Source organism: Parasteatoda tepidariorum, chromosome 3 (assembly GCF_043381705.1).
Source record: "Parasteatoda tepidariorum isolate YZ-2023 chromosome 3, CAS_Ptep_4.0, whole genome shotgun sequence".
Taxonomy (NCBI): Eukaryota; Metazoa; Arthropoda; class Arachnida; order Araneae; family Theridiidae; genus Parasteatoda; species Parasteatoda tepidariorum.
The window spans coordinates 9,471,613-9,494,521 of NC_092206.1; the positions used below are offsets into that span (position 1 = coordinate 9,471,613).

The window sequence follows — 22,909 nt, forward strand, 5'->3', positions numbered from 1 at the left end:
TGACAGAAAGTTAGGTTAAAGCGTATATAGGTTGTATTTGCTAGAATTGTGAAGAAAAATTTAACAATCTTTTTTGTGGACTCGTTGCACTCTGCATATCCACACTTCTCGTCCAGAAAAATAAGTGTTTTCAATATTTGAGATTTTACTACTTTATCCGTTGATCATTTAAGATAACTATGAACAGTCAGATGTTACAAAGACTTCGTTCTTGCAAAAAATTATACGTAAGTTAAATGCAATTGTAATGATCCATGTTTGAAAGTTCAGGTCGTTTAGTTTCTTGTACAAGGTCAAATTGAGATGTTCTGTTTACTAATTAAAATGCACGTATGAATTTAATATTGTAAAATGCAGAGTAAATAAGCAAAAAAGGAATATTTCTGAAATTCTATGCCAGTTATCTGCGGAATAATCCTTCGTAAAAATAAGTTTGCTTGCATTTCTTAGTAGATTGATCGTATAAAATACAATTAGTAAATGAATAATTTTTTGCGGATGATATATAAATAAGAATAAAGTAGTATTTTACTGTAAAATTAAGTGCATGAAAAACATTTAAAATTTCCACCTTTTTTTTTTTTGAAAATTTTTAATAGTATTGCATTAACTTTAGATTCTTACCACATTTAGTTTTAAGTGCTGTAGATTATAACCACTTCAAAGTGAGGTGTTTTCGATTTTGTTCAAATTAAGAAGGATTTCTATAGTAACACATGAGCCAAAATAATTTCCAAAGTTTGATAACATCTGAGCAATGGCCCTTGTAATTACAAGAAAAGAAAAAATACTGAAAGGAACAAATTAGTAGTGTTCCAGTTTTAAATCCCTCTGGCAAGCTCTTAGCAATTGTTCTTGGTATGAACAGGTACCTGTAGATTTTATACTATTTATCAGAGTTAAGTCTGCAAATGGAGATATTTCTGTATTGTGATCTTGCAATTCCATGGTTTTTAGGACATTAGTGGCACAAACTTAAAAAAAACAACTCAATAATTAAGAAAGTTTGTAATTTCTACTCTATATAAATTTTGTTTTTTAAATTTATAATTATTTTCTATCAAAAAATTTTTTTAATATGTTTTCTTAAGCTTTTAATATAAAATTTAAACATNTTTTTTTTTTTTTTAAATTTAAATTTTCTTGTCTAATGATTATAAATCTCAATACACAAACAAAAAGAATTAATTTTGAAATTTTAAGAAAATTAATGCTGTTGTTGAAGGTGTTCTCTCTGCAGCAATTTTCATTATTTTTTAAAAGTTTTTATTGTGATAAAATTAATTCTTTATAAAAGCATTTTTTATTTAATATTGAAAGGTACCTTAAATTTGAGCCATCGAAATCGTTTTGAGAAAACATCAGAAATTGTTTCGGACGGGACATTTTTGTCAAGTAGGGCTATCATTTTCTTTATAAATATATAAAATATTTCAGTTTGTTTGTATTTATTTTAACAAGAAGTAATGAACAAATTAAATTTGTGCTATGGAGTCATAAACCCAAAATTGGGTCCGATGTTCAACGAGGGTTACAAAATAATATAAAATCAGGGGTCCGTTTAGGAGAAATTTGGGTCCGTTAACGGACCCTTCACAAAATATCTTTTCATAAAAACGGACCCTTCACAAAATATTTTAACTTAAACAAATTTGAGTCGGGTACTGNTACAAAATAATATAAAATATTTTCCTCAGAAGAGGAAAATACTAAAGAACATATTTTTTTTATTGAAAATTTTGCCTCAAATCCACAATGTATTTACTTCAGTTTATAAGGATGATTCACTGAGTCTTATATTAACCAAAAATATTCATAACAATTTAAAATTTGTTGTTGGTAACTGTGTTGTAATTAGGATTAAAATATTTTTTAAGAAAATAGGTTTTATATTGCGCAAGTGTCAGCCATTGAAAATAATGCTGAAGTAGTGTTTTTAAAAGCATCTAATGATACAGGTGTTTTGTTTGTCTTTCCAGACAAACAAAAATTTTGTTAATCTGAAATTGCTAATTTTGATCAAGGCTAATTTTGTTGCTTTCAAACTGCTAAATTGTTACCTGAAACGTTTTTCGTTTCATGAAAATTCACTTTATTTCCTAAAAAAATTGGCAACTTTATGGATAAATAAAAATATGATTTGTAAATTTCGCATTTTCCTTTTTTATAGCAAACTAGCATTACCATCAAAAATAGTGACAATATTTCTCTAATTTTTAAAAATCATATTTATAATAACAATTTGACTACTTTTATACATTTATCGTACCAAGAAAAATCTGAAAAAGGGTTTTAAAATAATTTGGTTTTTAAATTGTTTTTGAAAATAATTAAACAAAGATCTTTATGTTTTTACCAACAACTTTTTACATGTTATGAGTCTCTTCCACAATGTGTTAACAAATTTTTAAAAATTGATTGTCAATTAAAATATATTGTGGAGTTTTCTGGTAACCATTTTTTTGTTTTTTTGTAATCTTCTATTAAATAATGCAAATTCTCTTTAAAAAAATATGCAAAGAGTATTCAACTAGTATAAGAGCAGAAATTCCATTTGAAATTATAAGTGTTTAAAAATACATAATTGAGCTGTCTCCTCCATAACAATATTTCTCTTATTTTTAAAAATGTAGAATTTCAAAGTGACTGCTTTTATATGTTGATCTTATTTAGAAAAATCTGGAAAAAATTTTAAAAATGAATTTTATTTTTAACTTTTTATTTTAAAATAATAAATTAAAGCTCAAAATGTCTTCTTTATTGGGTTCAAAATGACANCAAAAATTTTGTTACTCTGAAATTGCTAATTTTGATCAAAGCTAATTTTGTTGCTTTCAAACTGCTAAATTGTTACCTGAAACGTTTTTCGATCCATGAAAATTCACTTTATTATTTCCTAAAAAAATTGGCAACTTTATGGATAAATAAAAATATTATTTGTAAATTTCGCATTTTTCATTTCATTTTATAGAAAGGATTCTAAGTCCCCTCTGTGCAATGTGTTAACAAATTTTAAATTTAAGTCCTGAATTGAAATATTTTCTTTTATAGCGAACATAAACATTACCGAACATAGCATTACCATCAAAAATAGTGACAATATTTCTTCTCTAATTTTTAAAAATCATATTTATGATAAAAATTTGACTACTTTTATACATTTATCTTACCAAGAAAAATCTGAAAAAATGTTTTAAAATAATTTGGTTTTTAAATTGTTTTTGAAAACAATTAAACAAAGATCTTTATGTTTTTACCAACAACTTTTTGCATGTTATGAGTCTCTTCCACAATGTGTTAACAAATTTTTAAAAATTGACTGTCAATTAAAATATATTGTGGAGTTTTCTGGTAACCATTTTTTTGTATTTTTGTAATCTTCTATTAAATAATGCAAATTCTCTTTAAAAAAAATATGCAAAGAGTATTCAACTAGTATAAGAGCAGAAATTCCATTTGAAATTATAAGTGTTTAAAAATACATAATTGAGCTGTCTCCTCCATAACAATATTTCTCTTATTTTTAAAAATGTAGAATTTCAAAGTGACTGCTTTTATATGTTGATCTTATTTAGAAAAATCTGGAAAAAATTTTAAAAATGAATTTTATTTTTAACTTTTTATTTTAAAATAATAAATTAAAGCTCAAAATGTCTTCTTTATTGGGTTCAAAATGACAAGGTTACGGAGTTGAACATTGCTAGCCGTATAAACTGAAAATTCGGTCAGCTGTTTATTGGCGGTTATAAAATAAAATATAAAATACTTGATCTAGAAGTTCTCTTGTCTTCTGGATTGGGTTCAAATTTACAATACTACATAATTTAACGTTAGTAGTGTTAACCCAAAATATTGAGTTGGGGAGAAAAAAAATTTATAGACACTAAAAAGCCATGTAAAACAGGTTTTTTCCAAGACTAAAAAACATGGTAAAAACCAACCCTGTCTTTTAGACATCGTTTGATCTCTAAACATGTTCTTGTTATTCTTGCTCACATCGAAAAGTGTATTTCTAAAGGTTTTATTGTGACTTTTTCTTTTTAGCAATGCTCAAAATTTAGATCTGCCCATCAATTAAAAAGTGATGTAGAAGTGGATATCTTGCCTAAACAAGAGGCAAAGGTAAGAAAAGATCTTTTTTAATTGTCTTCTAGATAATGTCGTAGATAGTTTGCTGATAACACATCAGCTCAGAGGAAAAAGAAACACGCATGCACGTGAAACGGGGACTATGTTAATTAACAGTGGATCGCGAGTGTCAGGAAGGTGTTATGCAATTTGAATAAAATTTTGAACCTTGTAGCTAAATATCACCTTGTTTTAAAAATTAAATTTTTTCATTAATATGTATTTTTATAGTGCAACTGTCATGCATAATCATACGTAATCGTCATGCACACCAAAATACAGGGATCTTTTTTTATTTCACAATAAAAAAATTTTCATGTACTTATTTACACTTTTTACATTGCTATGGAGGAACTATCTGAGTGTGTGAGGTATATTTTTCAATCTAATTTTTTTATGCTGAAATGATAGAGATGTAACAGGAACTGATAGGATAATTATTAAAAAAAGTTAGGAGGATTTTGTGTACAAAAAGTATTATTTTATACCTTCACTCTTATAGACTTCTCATGTTGCTATACAGACAAGTGAGGTATTGTTTCCTTTGTATTTTTTCTCTCGCTTAATCGAATGAAAACAAGCACAAATCTAAAAGACTGATATTTTAAAAGTCGCAATTTTTTTTCCTCCATAAAGTGTACCATTTTTTGAATTGTACTTATTATGAAGAAATTCCTTAACATTTCAAAACTCTTTTCTCCTGTTGTCTTGAACTTTAGCTCATTTAATTCAGCATAAAGAAAATTACATCAGAGTTGCAATATTTAAGTAGCAGTTTTTGGTGATAACTGGCTAGTTTGCAGTAATTAATTAAAACTTTTTAAACATTTTAATCGGAAATATTATTTGTTTTTATTATATTATTCTTTTAAATAATGTTAAGTATTATTAATAGCCGGCCTAGTAGTCGAGCGGACAACTTGCCTGACTGTGATGTAAATGAATGCAGGTAGAGATCTTGCTCAGAGCATGGAGTTTTCTCTATAATTGTTGTCCTTTGTTATGTGATGTATGAATGTGGCACACTCTATGAACGAGGAAAATGTATAATGTCACTCGCCTCCATCACATATGTTAACTTGTGCCCATTGGGTAATGTTAAATGATCAAGAGTTCCGACATATTCCGAGACATAAAGGAAGAAGTTCAGTGCCTAACTTTAGCAAAAAAAAAATGAAATTAATATTTTTTATAATATAATTTTACAGCTAAATATTAGAGATTGAAATATGATTTAAGTAAAAAAATCTGATGTAAATTAAATAAATCCAATTATTTTGATTTGAAGAAAAAAAAAGTCAAAATTGTCGCCTACTCTAGGTATACTTATTATGACAAGATTTTATTCCTTCATTTGAAATACAGTTCGTGTTCTAACTTATTTGAAAAAAGCTAGGTAACTCTAACTACAAAACGAAAAAGTAATTTTTAGAAATTTTTCAACATTACAAAGGATTGAAATGAAATTCTAGAAAGAATTCTTTACTTTACAACTAGTGACACTAAAAAGGTTCAAAATCGATACGACGGGAGTGCTTGTTACTCTTTTTTTTCCTAATCAAGCCTTTTTTTGTTTAAAGTGTACAGAAGAACCAGCATTGTCAACTTTTAATTTATGATGAAAAACATAATTTTGTTTTCAGTTTTATTTATCTGTAAAGATAAAGAATAATTTTAAATCCTTGGTTTGAACTTGAAGTCAATTAGTGATGATTAGTTTGAATTATGAGTTTGCCGACTTTCAAAATGTCTGTGAGAAAAGCCTTTTTAAAGTTTTCTTTGTTCTAAGTTTTGAGTGTGTTAATTTAATATATTGAGGGTCTTTTTAAGCAGATGAAAAATGCAAAATCCTACTATCATTTAAATTTAAATCACTTCAGTTGTTGTGATTTGTATAATTCTATTTAATTTGTAGGTTTCTCAAATTGGTAATGGCATTAAAGTTGCATCGATTGAAGACAATAGTCCTATTTCACAAATAACTGTCGTTATCAAGGCCGGATCAAGATACGAGACTTCCAGTAATCAAGGAGTTACCCATGTTCTAAGGAATGCTGCTGTTTTTGTATGTTTCAGTTTCTTTTGTTATTTATTTGCTAAACTAAATAGTGCCAGTAATGGTTGTTAAAAGAGTATTGACCAATATTTAGTTATCGTTTTTTTTCTTTCCCTTTATAAATTCCCTATGCTATTTTTAGTTTAAAAAGATCAACTATCATGGAGAAAAAAATTGTTCTATAAATGTTTAACAAAAAATTAAATGAACTGCATTCCTTTATTCTTTTCATGCATACCTTTTTTTTTTCCTAATGATTTTAGTTTGAATTTGAAATTGTGAAAAATAGACTTAAATAATATACAAGAACTCACGGGAAATTTTTTTACTATTACTAAAAAGGAAAAATCTGCATTTTCAAAATTTTTTTTCTTCAAATTCCCAAGAAAAAGAGACTTATTTTTACTCTTTTTTCCCAACCAATCCAAACACAGTTTAAATTACATTTTACATGATCACACATTGCAATTCTTATTTGCGTGATTTAAGATCTTGCATTGTGTTTCATATTTTCAGGATTTCATACTATTGCATTTTGTATTTGTGCAATTTAAAAGCCACTATTATGATTTGTTTTATTGTGAGTTAAAAATTATATTTAGGAATTCACACAATTTTAAAATGAAACATCAATATTCGTATGAAAGCGATTTTAAATTGCATTTTGCATTATCACACATTGCAATTCTTATTTGCGTGAGTTAAGATCTCGCATTGTGTTTCATATTTTCAGGATTTCATAATATTGCATTTTGTATTTGTGCAATTTAAAAGCCACTATTATGATTTGTTTTATTGTGAGTTAAAAATTATATTTAGGAATTCACACAATTTTAAAATGAAACATCAATATTGGTATTAAAGCGATTTTGAAATTAAACATATTCATGTTAAAGCGATTTAAAAACCAACCATCGAGATTTGTCTTCACGAGATTTTAAAATTAGATGTCAAGATTTATAAAGAATCGACCATTGGGATTCATACTTGCACAGTTTAAATAAGTAAATGAAATCTCGCATCAATATGTCTATTAAAATGTTGATAGCATTTTGTGGATTAAGATTTTTTGACATACTTTCTTGTTCTCAAATTTCAGGCATTTTTTCAATTATTTAAAAAGTGTTTTTGCATATAGCATTTTTAGATATCTATTTTCAGTTTTTTTTTTTTCATTTTTTCAAACTCATCCCAGTGGTATTAATCAGTATAAAGTTCTAAAAGAATGAAACTTTAAAAAAAAATCTGTGATTTTCCAATGAATTTCCCTAAAATAAGGTAGCAATGAAAGGGTTGAAACTAGTTACAAGAATTTATCAATGCATGCAGAATGTTTTTTAATTGAGATTTTGTGTTCGCAAAAAGTTTTGCATTTTATTTAAGTCTGCTGAAAAATTTATAGAAGTTATAGAACAGTCACATTGCCTAATTTTTATAATGGCTATTAATAATTTTTCTTCACTGTTATTTTCTTTTTCCGTGCTATTAAGCAAAAAATACTTATTTACATATGAAAATGACTGATCTTTTTTTTTCAAGCACTGTATTATATTTTCATTAAATAATCTGTCACTTTTTTCAGTTTTGAAAATTTGCTTTTTAAATTCTGATAGTTTTACATCATGAATACATGCAAGAGCTAAAGTAAAACCTGACAGAATGATTAGATTTTGACAATTTTACTCAAGTACTGCTCCATTCTCTACAAGGAGAATAATAATATCAAACAAGATTAGATTAACCTTAGATTAACATATATAACATTCTTGTTTTTATGATTAGAGCAGTGCATTAATTTCAAAAATATCTGTTGTGACGTTTTAGAGCTACACCATTGTTCATATTTATTAAATTGTATTAATCCATTAATAAACACTTTAATTATTTTTTTTTTCAATTTTCAGTCCACAAGGAATCATACTGCCTTTTCTCTTGTTCGTAACTTAGAAGCTCGTGGGGCAAAATTAAGGTACATATATTATACTTTTTATTTCATTAAAAATAAACTAAAATCATTTGCAAGAAGCCCTAGAATAATTTTTAAATAACAATTAATATGAAGTGATTGTGTTTATATGTGGAAATGTAAAAGGCAGGGTGTGTAGCGTTTTTAAATAGTGCTTATTTTTGATTTGCATTTTTTAAAAGTACTTAGAGCTTTTTTTTATTCGTGGTTTGTAAAAAGTGCTTAATTTTCTGCATTTTAAACAAGAGATTTACAAAAAATGCATGATTTTCTTTGCAATATTTATAAGAAACTAGTTATATTATGATAATGTAAAGTTTTTAAAAATGTTCTTGAATTTTATTGATTTTATGTTTGTAAATAAAGAACTTTAAATGATAGCAAAAAATAATTTTTATAACTGCGCAGATCTTAATTATGATTTTTTTTGGAAAGTGATTAAAAATATTTTTTGAGTGCTTGAAAGGTGCTCATTTTTTGTTGAAAAATCTGACTATATAAGATATTAAAGAATTGGCTACATGAGATATTAAAGAATTGGCTATAATGGAAGTCTGCATAGATATATACATTCTGTGAACATATTTTGTAATGATAACAAAATATGAACATAATTTGTAATGATAAGTGAAAATTTGAATCTATCAACTTTTTTATCTGTATATTTTAAGTAGGATGAGTGCATTATATATTTTTTCTTGACTTAACTTTTTTTAACAGCACTTGTTGAGTCAATAGCACTTGGCTTTCTAAAACATTAAAAAATAAAAAAATTGCTAACATAATTGAAAATATCAGAGATGATTGTGGAAAATATCAGAGATGATCCAGATTTCCGGATTCTTTGCTAACTGTGATCCAGAAATCCGAAGTCTAGAAGTTTCAAGAAATTATCGATCACATTTATGTCTAAGAATTCTTGTATATTTTATTTAGAAATGTTAGAACTAGAATTTATACTTGGCATCTCTTTCATTTGTAAATATTTTTTCTGGTAGAATGTGATTAGAGATAAAAGTAAACTTGTACATTATTCTTAATTTAAATTATGCTGCATATAATTTATTTAGAATTTTAGGTTGTAAAAATATCAATGATTTAAAATTATAAAGACGTTGATTTTTTGAAATGCATTATTAAAGATTTTACTCAAGAAGTTTTCAGGATTTTTGAGCTGGGCTCACAATTACCCCTGAATTATGCAAGTAACTAAACGTGAAAGTTATTCCCTCCTTCTAGTAACAACCAATGCTATGTTATTTGAGCTATATTTTTACAATATTTCAGTAATTCATAGCTGCAGTTTTATAAAAAGTTTCACCAAAGTATTTTCTATGTTTGCTTGACTAATGTTATGTATTCTTTTTCTGCTTTCTAGCGTTGTTGGGACTCGAGATCATTTGTTCTATACTCTAAAGTGTCCAAGAGATGAAGTGTAAGCATATTTAAATTAATTTATTTATTGGTTTAAAATTTCACGCATTAAAATTCAGAAAATATTGATGTTTGGTTATATTGCATCTAGTTGAATTGTTAGTGTTAATGTAAAATGATTGTCATTCATATAAATTTAATATGTAGATGCAAATATTAATTAAGACAGTTGTAGTTTTCCCAATTTTGTTGTATGACATTGAAGAAGGTGTTACAAATTATTAAAAAGTAAATAAAAAAAAATTTCTTTCTAAGAGTTTAAACTGTAAGTAACTTTTTTTTATTGTTAGAAACAGGAAAATAAACTTCTTGTATTTGAAATACTTACAATTTTTCATTTTGTTCAATACTTTGTTGTTTATTATTTCAGGATTGTTTAAGTAGATATTTTAAACCTAAAATTCTTCAGTTCTGAAGTCCTAATGTCTGACTTATCAGTGATATAAATAAAAAACTTATCCAAAATTTGGAATTAATAATCGTAACAAAATTAAAAAAATGTTTTAGGCTGTTTATTTTTATGACTGAAATTCAGAAGACAAAAAATTCATGGTATCAATTTTAATAAATTAAGTGGAAATTTTATGGGATTCTGAATAATCTTTTACTAGAAGCCTAGCTGAGCTTAGCATTGGCTCTGTTTATAAGTAAACAAAATCTAGATTTTATATGTTATGAGCCATATACATTCATTATATTACTCTCATTACATCACTCATACTCATATGCACTCATTATACACTATTAACTCATTATGTCTACGCAAAAATATCTTTAACTAGAAATACTAACTTTATATTCAGCATCGAATGATTATGTTGAATAAAATGTACTATTCATTTGTGTACTATTTAATTTTAAATATTAAAATATATTCCTAGTATTATTAGCATATTTCCTTGATTTCTGACTGGAAAAAGTTTTCTTCATGAATTTAGAAAGATATTAAAATACTGCCTTATTCACATCTCTCTGAATTAGATATGTTTTCACAGTTTCAAAGACAGCTAGTGGATTTCTGCATCAAAATCACTAATCATTGGTTCTGATAAATTGATGATTTAAATTACTTCAGTTGCACCGATAGGCACTCCATCATCATAGGTGACGTAATCCTTTAAGTTTACCCTAGGAACAGCTTTTTTCAACGTGACTTCTTCTGGGTGAAATAGAAAGATTACTTTTTAATCAATTTTCAATTTGTTTATAGGGAAGTCTTGCTTTTGAAAAGCATTTTTCAATTATGTTTCAAAAACTCATTTAAAAAAGTTGTATCATAAAATATAAAGCATCCAAATCATTGGCTTTTATCTCTTCTAATCTGAAACAACAACCAAAAAATAATTTGTTAATTTAGCGTATATTATTCATTAAACTGGGTTTAAAAAAAATATAAGATTTTTTTTTTTTAATTTTTAGAAATAGGTAAATAGACATATTTTAAATCAAAATCTGACCTTTACTGTATTTTTCTGCTTAATTTTTAATTTTTTCAGAAATTTTAAGTAAAGTGGGTATATAGTTTGACTTTGCGAAGTGTTGTATGGTAGGAATATTTTTTTTTACTTCTGTGTTAGTTTTAGTTAGTATCTAATGCTTGATATTTTATATAGAATAGCTAAAAGCAATTTACTTGTTTATTATAGCTCTACATGGTAATTTTAACTCTGAAAACAATTTTTTTTTAAATTTTAGTTTTTAATATTTTTTAAGAAGAATGATTGGAGGAATAACAATGTAACACAAACATTATATAATTGAAAAAATTGTCCAAATAGTATAATGGTGCAATTTAATTGGCATATTTAAAGATATGGATGAGATTTCATAAAATCTTCTGCTATCATAGGGCAGTTTTTTCATGTAAAACAAAGCAATTTCCTTAAAGTAACTAAACCCAATAAATAGTAACAACACTCTTTACTCTTACTATAGAGTATAATTTTTAAACTCTTATTTATATTTCGAATAAACCAGAAACTAGTATTACAGTTTTCTTTTTTGATGAAATTGCGCTGAGTTCAGCAAAAAATACTCTGTCCGAAGTGAAACCTAATTTTGATACTCTTGCAACATAAACTCTTTAATAAAACAAAAGCAAAATTTTTTTATGAAAATATAATAATAATACATTTATTTAAGAGCGTTTTTATTTCTGAAACACTTAATTATGTTTTTTAATGAAATATATACAAATTTTAGAACTATACCCAGGAGTAAAGTGGGTATATCAAAATACAGTCAGACTTCTGTTCAATGAACTTCCATTTTGTGAATTATTTTTTCTCCAGGAACCGCGAACATTTTGGAAATTATTTCGTAAAATAACTTCCAGGTAGCAAAGTGAATTTTCCATTTAACGAACTATTCTTTAAGATCCACTGTTAACGCATTCAACATTTATATTCCCAAAATATTTCAGAACATTCCAAACTTGTTAACGCATCTTATAGGGAAAATGACCTTGAATTGATTTTCGCAGCCACTCAATTTTCAGAGAAAGCTTTGAAATCCTTTCCCCATTTTTTTTTTGCATTCCATACCTTAATCCATGCCAAAAATCAATTTATGAGAAAACATGACAGAAGTTTCTTAAGCATGGAACTATGGTGTTACAGATCGTGGTATTTATAACAGTTCTGGTAAAGCTGCTCAGTCAGCAAGGAAAGTGCGGAGAAAGAGGATGATATTTCTTTAGAGGAACTTTAAAAAATATGGGTTTAGCTGAGAGAGAACCACGGAATTAATGATGTACTGATTATTAATTTTCTTTTCATTGATTCTGAAGCTGCATTCATACAAACATAAATTGAATCGGATATTTTAGACAGTGTGAAAAATAAAAACCATGCAGTAGTAAATTGTGAGGAAGAAGATGAAGACTGAAATGATGAAGAAATCACCAAACCTTCATATGATAAAATGCTAAAATCATTTGAAGCAGTTCGATACTAGATAATAATTTACAAGATAAAGGTATATCAATTGATATTTTAATTATGTTAATTATGTTTTGGTTTTAAAACCTTTAAAAAATACAAAAACAAAAAAAAAAAACTTTACCCCATTTGACATTACTAATGCAAAATTGTTATTAATCTCAGGGATGCTGGTCTTGGAGTTTTATCTGAAGTGACTAACCAACAAGTGTTTAAACCTTGGGAAGTTGATGATAATTCTTCTAAGTTAGAAGTTGATTTAGCTATGCTGAACAACAACCCCTCTGCTGTTCTGAATGAAATGCTTCACAGGGCTGCTTTCCGTGGTGGATTGAGCAATGGTATTTACTCCCCCTCTTGGATGATTGGAAAACACAACAGTGAAATGNACTTCGTTAAATAGAGGTTCGGCTGTATGTGCTTTGGAATGCATTATTGTAAGAAAACAATCAAACAAAAATAGATAAGTTATTTATTCAATCTATATTATTCCAATGTATATAAAATGCATCAAATTTTTTTGTAAAATGAATTTAATGTTTTGGTTTTAAAACCTTTAAAAAATACAAAAAAAAACAAAAAGAAACTTTACTCCATTTGACATTACTAATGTAAAATTGTTATTAATCTCAGGGATGCTGGTCTTGGAGTTTTATCTGAAGTGACTAACCAACAAGTGTTTAAACCTTGGGAAGTTGATGATAATTCCTCTAAGTTAGAAGTTGATTTAGCTATGTTGAACAACAACCCCTCCGCTGTTCTGAATGAAATGCTTCACAGGGCTGCTTTCCGTGGTGGATTGAGCAATGGTATTTACTCCCCCTCTTGGATGATTGGAAAACACAACAGTGAAATGGTAAGTATTTTTTTTTTCTTCTATCCTGCAGATTTTTTAATTGTTCTAAATTTCCTGAATTAAGGGGGGAAGAATATCGCATATTTAACATACCCCATTAACATGTTGACTGCCACACATGTTTATTGTGAAATCTCCTTCAGGCCACAAGTGAGTGTGGTCTCTCCTGTGTTTCTATTAGCAGTCAAGTGTGCGGAGGATCCCGTTGTGTGTAAATGAGACTGAAAAACAACAGCGCGAGAAAGACGAGAGCACACTCACAAATAGCAAGACAAGCGTTCAATGTGGCCCGTCTGCCGAATTGAGCGTTACATTCGATGTTGGCTAGTTCACTTCTTAGCACTTATTTGGCAAATCACCAACTGTGGCGTTTGGATATAGAGAGTGTAGTAATCGACAAAGCCAACCTTCTTCTATCGAAAGGTACCTCAAGATTGAATAGAGTTTGCATGTCTTATATACTGAAGAATTGATGTTTAATAAACATAGTGGTAGTTATGCAGGGTGGCCACCCACCTTGAAAACCTGGAATTATCAGGGAATTTTTTTTATACTGGAAAAAACCTGGAAAAATCAGGAAATTTTGAAGAAATGCTGGAAATTTTTTTAATTTCACTAATTTAAATTATTTACTAATTTTCTTAATTTAAATTATTCCATCCATTATACCCACTTTTTTTTAGACTCAAATGTATCTCCTAGCAGTTTAAATATCATCAACTTAGCAATACTTTGCTTGCATCAAAATTTGCTCCATTACAGCTCTGTTAAACTAGAATGTCACATAAAATTCTCCCACTGTTGCTAAACGAATGTGGAAACCTTTGACCGCTATGGACTGTGCAATTTAGGAAAGATTGTCGTGGAGGTGGAAGAAGGGATTAGGATATTACCTTCTGTTTTTAAATTCTGTCCTTGGGCAGAATCCATTTATGACTTAAGTTTGTTCCAGTGATTTCGTGGTTTTTTTTTTTCCATTTTGACAAAATGTTTTTGTATTTTTAAATTCATAAAATTCTCCAAAAATTAGTTGGTTATAATTTAATAATAATAGATTTTATATTGCACTCTTTTTCTGAGAGCTTTTGTATTCCCATTAAAAGAAATTTGTGAATTATTTTTTCTCTGCAAACCAACCAATCACATTTTTTTTTACAATCGCTAACAGCAATGTTTATCGACAAATTGTTACAATTGTTGCATTAATGTTAATTTTTTCTATTTCATTTTAACCTTTTATAACATATTTTAATTTAAAAAGAAGGTTTTTTTAAGAACTAACTAGATACTAATATTTAATTTTACTCTTTTGTTGGTCAATATATGGTTTTTGATTCAAAATTTTGTACCAAACCATTAAAAAATGAATAAAAAACCTTGCCAAATTGTCAAAATAAATTTTTTTTTTTCAAGATATGTTAAAAAAAGAACATTTTGAATAAAATATTTTATATTATAGACACTTTTCTTCCCTACACTTTATTAGAATAAAGAAACTAAAACCTGGAAATTTTAAGATTTTTATCTGGAAAACCTGGAAAAATCAGGGAAATTTGAAATCTGATTTAAGTGGCCACCCTGTTATGCCACAAGATGCTGGCAAACACATTGTACAGGACTCTAAAAATCAAGACTTTAAAACTGTCTCGATCTGTATAAACTTCGTTTCTTAAAATTTTCTTATCCTCCTGAAAAACTATTGTATACAGTTGTAGAAATATTAAAGTAACATATAATTTCTTTATTGGTTTTGAGGGAATATTATTCACTTTTTATAAATTTATATTCTCTTAAATTTGTAATTGAAGCTGTTTAAAAATAATTCATTGAACAGAGTTTTGTTGATTGTAATAGATAATTGCTGATATTAATGTTTGTTTTAATTTTCTCATTTTAGCTGCATAATTATGTCCGTGACAACTTTACAACGTCAAGAACTTCTGTAGTTGCACTTGGTCTGCCCCATGATTATTTGCAAGACTGTGTCAATGAATTATTTACTATGAGTGATAGGTCTGCCAGCAATTCAGGAACTTCAAAGTTTGCTCCAGGTATTACTTTAGTTTATAACATGTTGTATTTTACTACCACTAATGAATCTGACTCGACTGAATTGTTTTCTTATATTGGTTATACGGTAAATGTCTTATAATCCAGAATTCTATGTAGTGGAAAGCTCAAGTTGACAGAAATTTTGGAACTTTATTTTTAAAAAAATCAATTTTATCATCTTTTTAGTTTAAGATAGAATTTGATCTATCAAAAAGTAATTACTTATTACTCAGAAGGTTTTTGTATAGTAGTAATATTGTATTATGAATATCAACATTTTTAAAAACTTTGTAGAGATCTTTAGCAATAGCTTCTAAAAAATTATCGAAGAAGGTATATAACTCTAAAATGGAATCAAGCTACCCCCCCCCCTCCAATAGAAGTAATGCTAATGTACAGTATTAGTTACACTTGGTAAAATATGTTTCCAGAGAATCATATTTAAAAGATCAGAATTTTAAAAACATACGGTAATCTGCTGCAATAACTGTTGAAAAATACGTTCATGGTTTATCAAATATGATTATGAAACATCAGCAAATTCAAACAACATTATTTCTCATTGAAACTCATAAAATTTTTCTAATAATTAAATTAATTAATATTAGTGATAAGTTTTGTTATAATTATCTAATTAAAGTGGTTGTTTTTTGTTGAAAGCTTTGACTACGCACACTGATTCAATTTGTTTTTTTGAGTATCCAGGTGAGCCTAAATTCATATCATTCCCTCACTCATAGTGTGTTTAAATGTTTCAGATAAATTGCATTATTATTTAAATATGATTGAGTATTTATTGATATGTATGAGAAATCACATGACCTAAACATTTCAAAAGTTTTAAAATAATTCTCTAAGTATTTCTTGAGAAATGAGTTTTGAAAAAATAAGTTAGTATGAAAGTTTTTTTTAAATATTTTGTCCAACCCCTTTGTTATGTTTATTTAAATAAAATTATCTTTTCAAAACTTAATAAATATGTAGTTTGTTATATCAGGAATAATTTATTATTTTTTAATGTTTCCTGCTTTTTCCTCATTTGAAATCTACCTGACGAATCGGATCATTGTCTTAACAAATGCAATAAGTTGCTAAACTTTAATAAGTACTATGATTTTATTGATCCAGTGATGAGTTTGCTATAATTATCAAATAAGTAAATTAATTAATATTAGTGATAAGTTTTGTTATAATTATCTAATTAAAGTGGTTGTTTTTTGTTGAAAGCTTTGGCTACACACACTGATTCAAATTGTTTTTTGAGTATCTAGGCGAACCTAAATTAGGAAAACCTATATTTATATATATATGTATTTTTTTTGAAATATTAATTAAATTATTTCTGATTCCTGTGGAAACTTCTGTATATAATATTTATAAAATTTATAATTTGATTTTTTAGGAGAAAAAAGGCAAGAAGCTGATTTGCCACAAACTCATGTTGCAATAGCTGCTGAAGGATCTGGCTTAAGTAATTATAAAGATGTGCTAAGTTTGGAAATACTTTCATTGATTTTAGGTTTCCATTCAGATATTCCAAAATTTACGAAGCTTGGTCTTGTAGCAGCAAAAAATACTAATAATCCTGTTCATGTAAGTGTCAGATTTCCTGCCAGTTTTTTATGAGTCGTAACTTTCTTATATTTTGGTATCATTGGCATTTGATGAAATGCAACATCATATCAGAGTGGGGCAAAATAAAATTGATTACAGGCATTGAAATACTTGTAATAAAAATAAGTCATGATCGTAATTGATCATCAATCATAAACTCCATTAAGTAATGATTGTTATACTTACAGGTAGTGATAGTTACAAGTTTTAAAATAATTATAATAATTAATAAATAATATTATATAATTAAATAATTAACCAGGTTATTAAATAATTAACCAGGGCATAATTTTAATTATCAATATCGATATCAGGGCTGAATTTTGTTGGCTAGCAAGCAGCAGAGTGATAGTTAAAAAATTTGGTAGCAAACGGTAGTGAAAAATTATTTTAATTTGCCAGATTAATTAAAATTCTGTCAAAAGTCTGGTTACCGAAATTTTTATGCTTGAAGTTGTATTTTGTGTGTTATTCCTTTTTGTTTTTAAATTGAAATGAATTTAAGAACATCCCTCAAGCGATAAATTGTATATAGATTTTTTTTCTACACTTAGGTTAGCAGTTTGAACATAAATTATGCTGATACTGGTCTTTTTGGAGTCCATATTGTGGGAGCACCAAGTGATATGAATGTTGTTGTAAAGGCTGTTGTGTCTGAAATGAAACAAGTTGCAAAAGCCATTTCACCCGAAGCTCTTGAAATTGCTAAGTATATGAAGAATTTAATTTTTAAAGGCTTTTTTCAAATTTATGTTTGCAATCAATGAAAGTAATCGGTTAATATTAATAATTGCCAGTTTTTATGAATAATAATCAGCAGATTTTTGTTATTTCCAATCATTCTTTTGTGGAAAAAAATATTAATTTTTTTAGATCTATTTTTTATTAACTTCCAAAATATTACTTGAGATTTCCGGTTATTTGAGTTTTTCTGTGTATCAGGGCTGATTGTGCTCAGGAAAAAATCCGTATTTCCGGAATTTTTGCTAACAGTGATCCGAAAGCTTCCGGAGATCGAAGGTCCAGACGTTTAAAAAAAAATCATTGATCATAGAAGTTTCCGGAAATCAAATTTTCAAATGTGGAACTTAAAAACACAGTTTATTTTATTTGTTTGTAAGGGAAAGCCAGATACTTTATAAGCTTACATTCATGATTAATATTTATTTTTTTTTATCAGTAAACAGTTGTTATAATCATAAACTCAAGAAAGAAAGACATATTTGTAAATTTTAATTACTTCTCCAGGTCATTATAGGTATGTGTAAATGGTATAGGTATGCGTAAAATTTTAAATATATTTTAAGCTAACTAAGAAATACTGAGGAAAAGGAAAAAAATCTTGTTTAAATTTTTTTCTAATTTTTCAATTGAAACTTTTTTTCTTTTTGAACTCAAGAAATTTTTCCGGAACTTTGACTTGGGCTCACAATCACCCCTGGTGTGTATAAATGCAGTTGTAATAAAGTTATTGTATTATATTATATAGTGTTAAAATTTGTAAACATGATTTTAAGATTTAAAATTTTTTTATTGGCTCATATTTAAAATTTTATACAGTCCCTGGTCAAATTATTAGACGCACTATAAGATTATATGTCAAATCTTAATTATTGAGTGATACTATACAACTGTATTGTTTTTACGCTACTGAAACTGGTTTGTACTTGTTTACGTTTCTGTATGAATTTTTGAAATTAGACGATCTATCATATAAATTTGGTGATTGAATAAATTCGAGGATATATTATATAAATATAGAATATTTATTATATCAGGTATTATATTAGTATAATATAATAATTAGACCAAATTATAAGACGCACTGTAGTGTTTTAATAATGACATGTTTTGCACGAGTTTGTAACAATAATTATATATTTAAACATCTATGTAAAGGGTTTTTATTCAGGAGATTATTTATATGCTGCCTATTTGTAAAAAGTGCTTAATTTTCCATCTTTTAAAAAGCGATTGTTTTTTCCTTCACAGTGCCGATTGTCGTTCTAAGTTAAATGTGTGATTTTCACAATTTTCTGTGCAATATTTATCAGAAACTTGTTAATCATGATTATGTTTTTGAAATTTATTAATTTTATGTTTATAAATTAAAAACTTTAAATGATAGAAAAAAAATAATTTTTATTACTGCACAAATCCTAATTATGTTTTTTTTTTTGAAAGTGGTTAAAAATATTTTTTGAGTGCTTAAAAATATTTAAAAGGTGCTTATTTTTTGTTGAAAAATCTGGCTACACACCCTGGTTTTGATAAGTTCATATGACGCAAACATTATTATTACTGTAAACTGAGTTTTAACATCCTTATGACTGATTCTAGGCATAAATTAAAAGCAAAACTGCTGATTGACAGAGAAGTATCGAGTAATGCTCTCACCTGCATGGCTATTGAGACATCTGAATACGGTCAAATAAAGAATGTGGATGAAATTCTGAAATCAATAGATGCCCTTAAAGTTTCTGATGTACAAGCAGTAAGAACATTATCTCTTTTATATTTATTAGTTTGTGAATTCCTTCTTTTGCATGATTCTTCTAATCACTTCACACACTACTAATGGGATAATTCCGTTTCAGATCGACCAATAAAACTTCAACGATTCGGATTTCAATTTTATCATTTTTATTAAACTAACTTCTTACATGAAAGATGTTAAGTTTCAAATGTTATGAACAAATTGTTTCTGAGTAATGCAATTTTGAAATTTAGCAAATTTTCTGCTGTTTTTAAACAACTATAATTTGACTAGAATGAATTAACTAGATAGCTGTTTTTTTTTTGTGTTAGTTCAATTTGTTCAGTTTTAAGTGGCATTTTATAAAATATATAACATAGATTTTTTTAAAAAAAATTTTATTCAAGCTTTTTATTATTGAAGATTTTAATTTTTCTTAAAATTTTTATGTTATACTTATTTTTAGCAAATTAAACATTTAAACAGGTAATATTCTTATGGTATCATAAAGAAAAGAAGAAAAAAATTGTCAAATAATGGCATAATTCATAAAATACTATGAATGTGCCACTTTCCCACCAAATTTATTCTTAAATTAGCACAAAATTTGTTTTTTCTACATGATGAATTAGAAAAAAAATATTCTTAATGATTCCATAGTATACCATTTTAAACAGTGCTCACACAGTGTCAAAAAACGTTAAATGAAAAAAAAATTATAAGAAATTTAAATTTTAAAAGATTTAATTTTTTTCAGAAAAAATATTTTTTGCCTTTTTACTTAGCATTGCTATGAAAAGCTGAAGAAAATGGTGCAAAATTTAGCTCTGTTGGTCAATTAATTCTTAAATTTTAGCTGTTTAAAAACTGCAAAAAAAAAATTTGTACTTTTTAAAAATTATAAAAGGCATTAGTCTGAAACAACTTGTGAGCGAAAAATAAACTTAAGTACTAAGTCCTGACATTTTGACCATTGGTTGACTAAAATAGATAAACTAAATTGATCTATTGGGGAATTGGTTGAAAAAATATATTTTCTAAAAATGTGTTTGCATTATGTTGAGACGAAATTATTTGGTTTTTAACTTCTACCTGATTATTTCTTGTTATCTATGCTCCTTGCATTTAATTTTACTAACAATTAACTTTCCATACATAGTTAAAATCGCTGATTGCATATAAGTGACTTGTATACTAAAGTAACTCATAAATCTAGCATAAAAAGGAATGAACTTTCAGTTTTAGATTGAATTTAGCAAAATGAAAAGTTTAAACTAGGTCATGATTTTCATAAACGAACTTACCTTTTTTGTGCTAGATTTAGGATTAACTTTTACTTTAAAGGAAAAATATATTTTTCTTCCGAAAAATTAGCGACATTTTGGCCTCAACTTTTGAGCAAAATGAGATTTTTTAGTACTTTGTATCATTTTAAATGATGTCAGCCTTTTTGAAATCGCACTTAATTGTCTTTTATTGGACAACAAAGCATAAGTTTAAGATGGTCGATATGCTTGAAATTTGGTGGCCCGATTTGAATTTGTATGCATTGACAACAGGAGAGCTTGAGTTATTTTTTTTAATATCAGTTGTTGTAAAATCTCTCAGTTATTAATCTGGTTGTGAATTAAAATTAATTTATTTCATTAGCTAAAAATCTAATCTGTTTTAATTAAAAATATATATATATTTTTGTAGCTCAACATTTTTGGAATTTACTTTTGCAAACTTTAAAATAAAATTTATGAAATCAACTGCTGTTATTAAGTGTCAAAACTATCACTCTCTCTGCATTTTCTTGGTGAACATTGTCTGCTTGCCATACATGTAAATTCTAGGCACAAATTGGTTTTGTAAATTATATTTTAATGTGAAATAAACTAACTGCTGTTATTAAGTGCCAAAACTATCACTTTCTTTGCCTTTTCTTGGCAAACATAGTATGCTTGCCATAAATGTAAATTCTAAGCACAAATTAGTTTATCACAGATTAAAATATAATTTATAAAACCAACTGCTGTTATTAAGTGCCAAAACTATTACTCTCTATGCTTTTTCTTGGCAAACATTGTATGCTTGTCATAAATGTAAATTCTAGGCACAAATTAAAACTAATTTGTGCCTAGAATTTACATTTATGACAAGCATACAATTCAGATTAAAATATAATTTATTCAGATTAAAATATAATTTAAAAAACCAATTGCTGTTATTAAGTGCCAAAACTATCACTTTCTGTGCTTTTTCTTGGAAAACATTGTATGCTTGCCATAAATGTAAATTCTAGGCACAAATTAGTTTATTTCAGATTTCACTATCCTTATTTATAAATGTGTTGTTATTTGTAATAGAATTCATTTAAAATTTTAGCAAAACAATTCAGGGGAAACAAAGTTATTGTGTAAACAAAACGTAAGGCAACAAAGAGTGCAGGAGAAGGAAAATACTCAAAAGGGAAAAAAATACTCAATTTATCAAAAAACGAAAGGAAAAAAAAAGACTTAGACTAAAATAATGGAGAAATAAGAAAAAAAATTCATTTGTCCTATAGTTCATACTTTAGAATAAATCTGGAATTTAACTTTTAATTAAAAAAAAAAAAAACATAGTTTTTATCTTTGTAATGTGTATATGTTTACATAAATATACATTATAGTAGGGGTGCTCAGCCTGCGGCCCGCGGGCCAAATGCGGCCCGCCAACCCTCGATGTGCGGCCCGCGGCCGCAATCTGAACAAAATGAAAAAAATTATAATAAAAAAAATTCGGTAATTTAAATTTACACTTTTAAGTTTTTCACGCACCCAATCTCAATCAATGTAGTTTTTCGATGGTTAACGGCTACGGATTCCAGCATAGTTTTAAAAATCCCAATATTTTTAATACATCATTATTACGATTTACGAATTTTAATTACCACTTTTGACGCTTTTCGTATGTGCCGATTCCAATGACTTTTCGGTAGTTATTGCTACCCATTTTCAAGTAGTTTCTGAAATAGCGATTTTTGAAAGTTATGAAACGCTTTATTTGTGCAAACTTCATGGAAAATCTAAATGACTTTAGATCCTTTCTTCAACAGTTATTGCTGCACATTTCCGCCCGGTTTTTAAAACTTCGATATTTTAGCACGATATTATTACGAATCGCGAGTAAAGAATCGCTCATTTAGATAACCATTTTTTGACATGGCTTATTTGTAACGATTTTATCGCAAATCAAATTATTTTGCAATCGTTACTTTAGAAATTATTGCTACACATTTCTACAAGGTTTTGAAAGTACCGATATTTTTTATACGCTATTGCGACATTTTAATTTCAAATCTCGCATTTAAATTACATAAAATTTTGATGGACTTTATTTACTCCAATTTCATCTAAAATAT

General features: G+C 27.1%; 1 protein-coding gene across 1 annotated transcript in view; it reads left to right on the forward strand.

Moving 5' to 3' along the window:
- The first annotated feature begins 38 nt into the window (after window positions 1-38).
- Window positions 39-22,909, forward strand: part of LOC107438972 (Ubiquinol-cytochrome c reductase core protein 2) — a 23,440-nt gene continuing 569 nt past the window's right edge. The window contains exons 1-10 of the mRNA XM_043054287.2: window positions 39-227; window positions 4,045-4,122; window positions 6,044-6,193; window positions 8,089-8,153; window positions 9,529-9,585; window positions 13,157-13,379; window positions 15,277-15,430; window positions 16,834-17,024; window positions 17,600-17,754; window positions 19,386-19,539. Of these exons, the coding sequence (XP_042910221.1) occupies window positions 180-227; window positions 4,045-4,122; window positions 6,044-6,193; window positions 8,089-8,153; window positions 9,529-9,585; window positions 13,157-13,379; window positions 15,277-15,430; window positions 16,834-17,024; window positions 17,600-17,754; window positions 19,386-19,539 (1,275 nt within the window). The 5' untranslated portion in view covers window positions 39-179. The remainder of the gene's footprint in view (window positions 228-4,044; window positions 4,123-6,043; window positions 6,194-8,088; window positions 8,154-9,528; window positions 9,586-13,156; window positions 13,380-15,276; window positions 15,431-16,833; window positions 17,025-17,599; window positions 17,755-19,385; window positions 19,540-22,909) is intronic.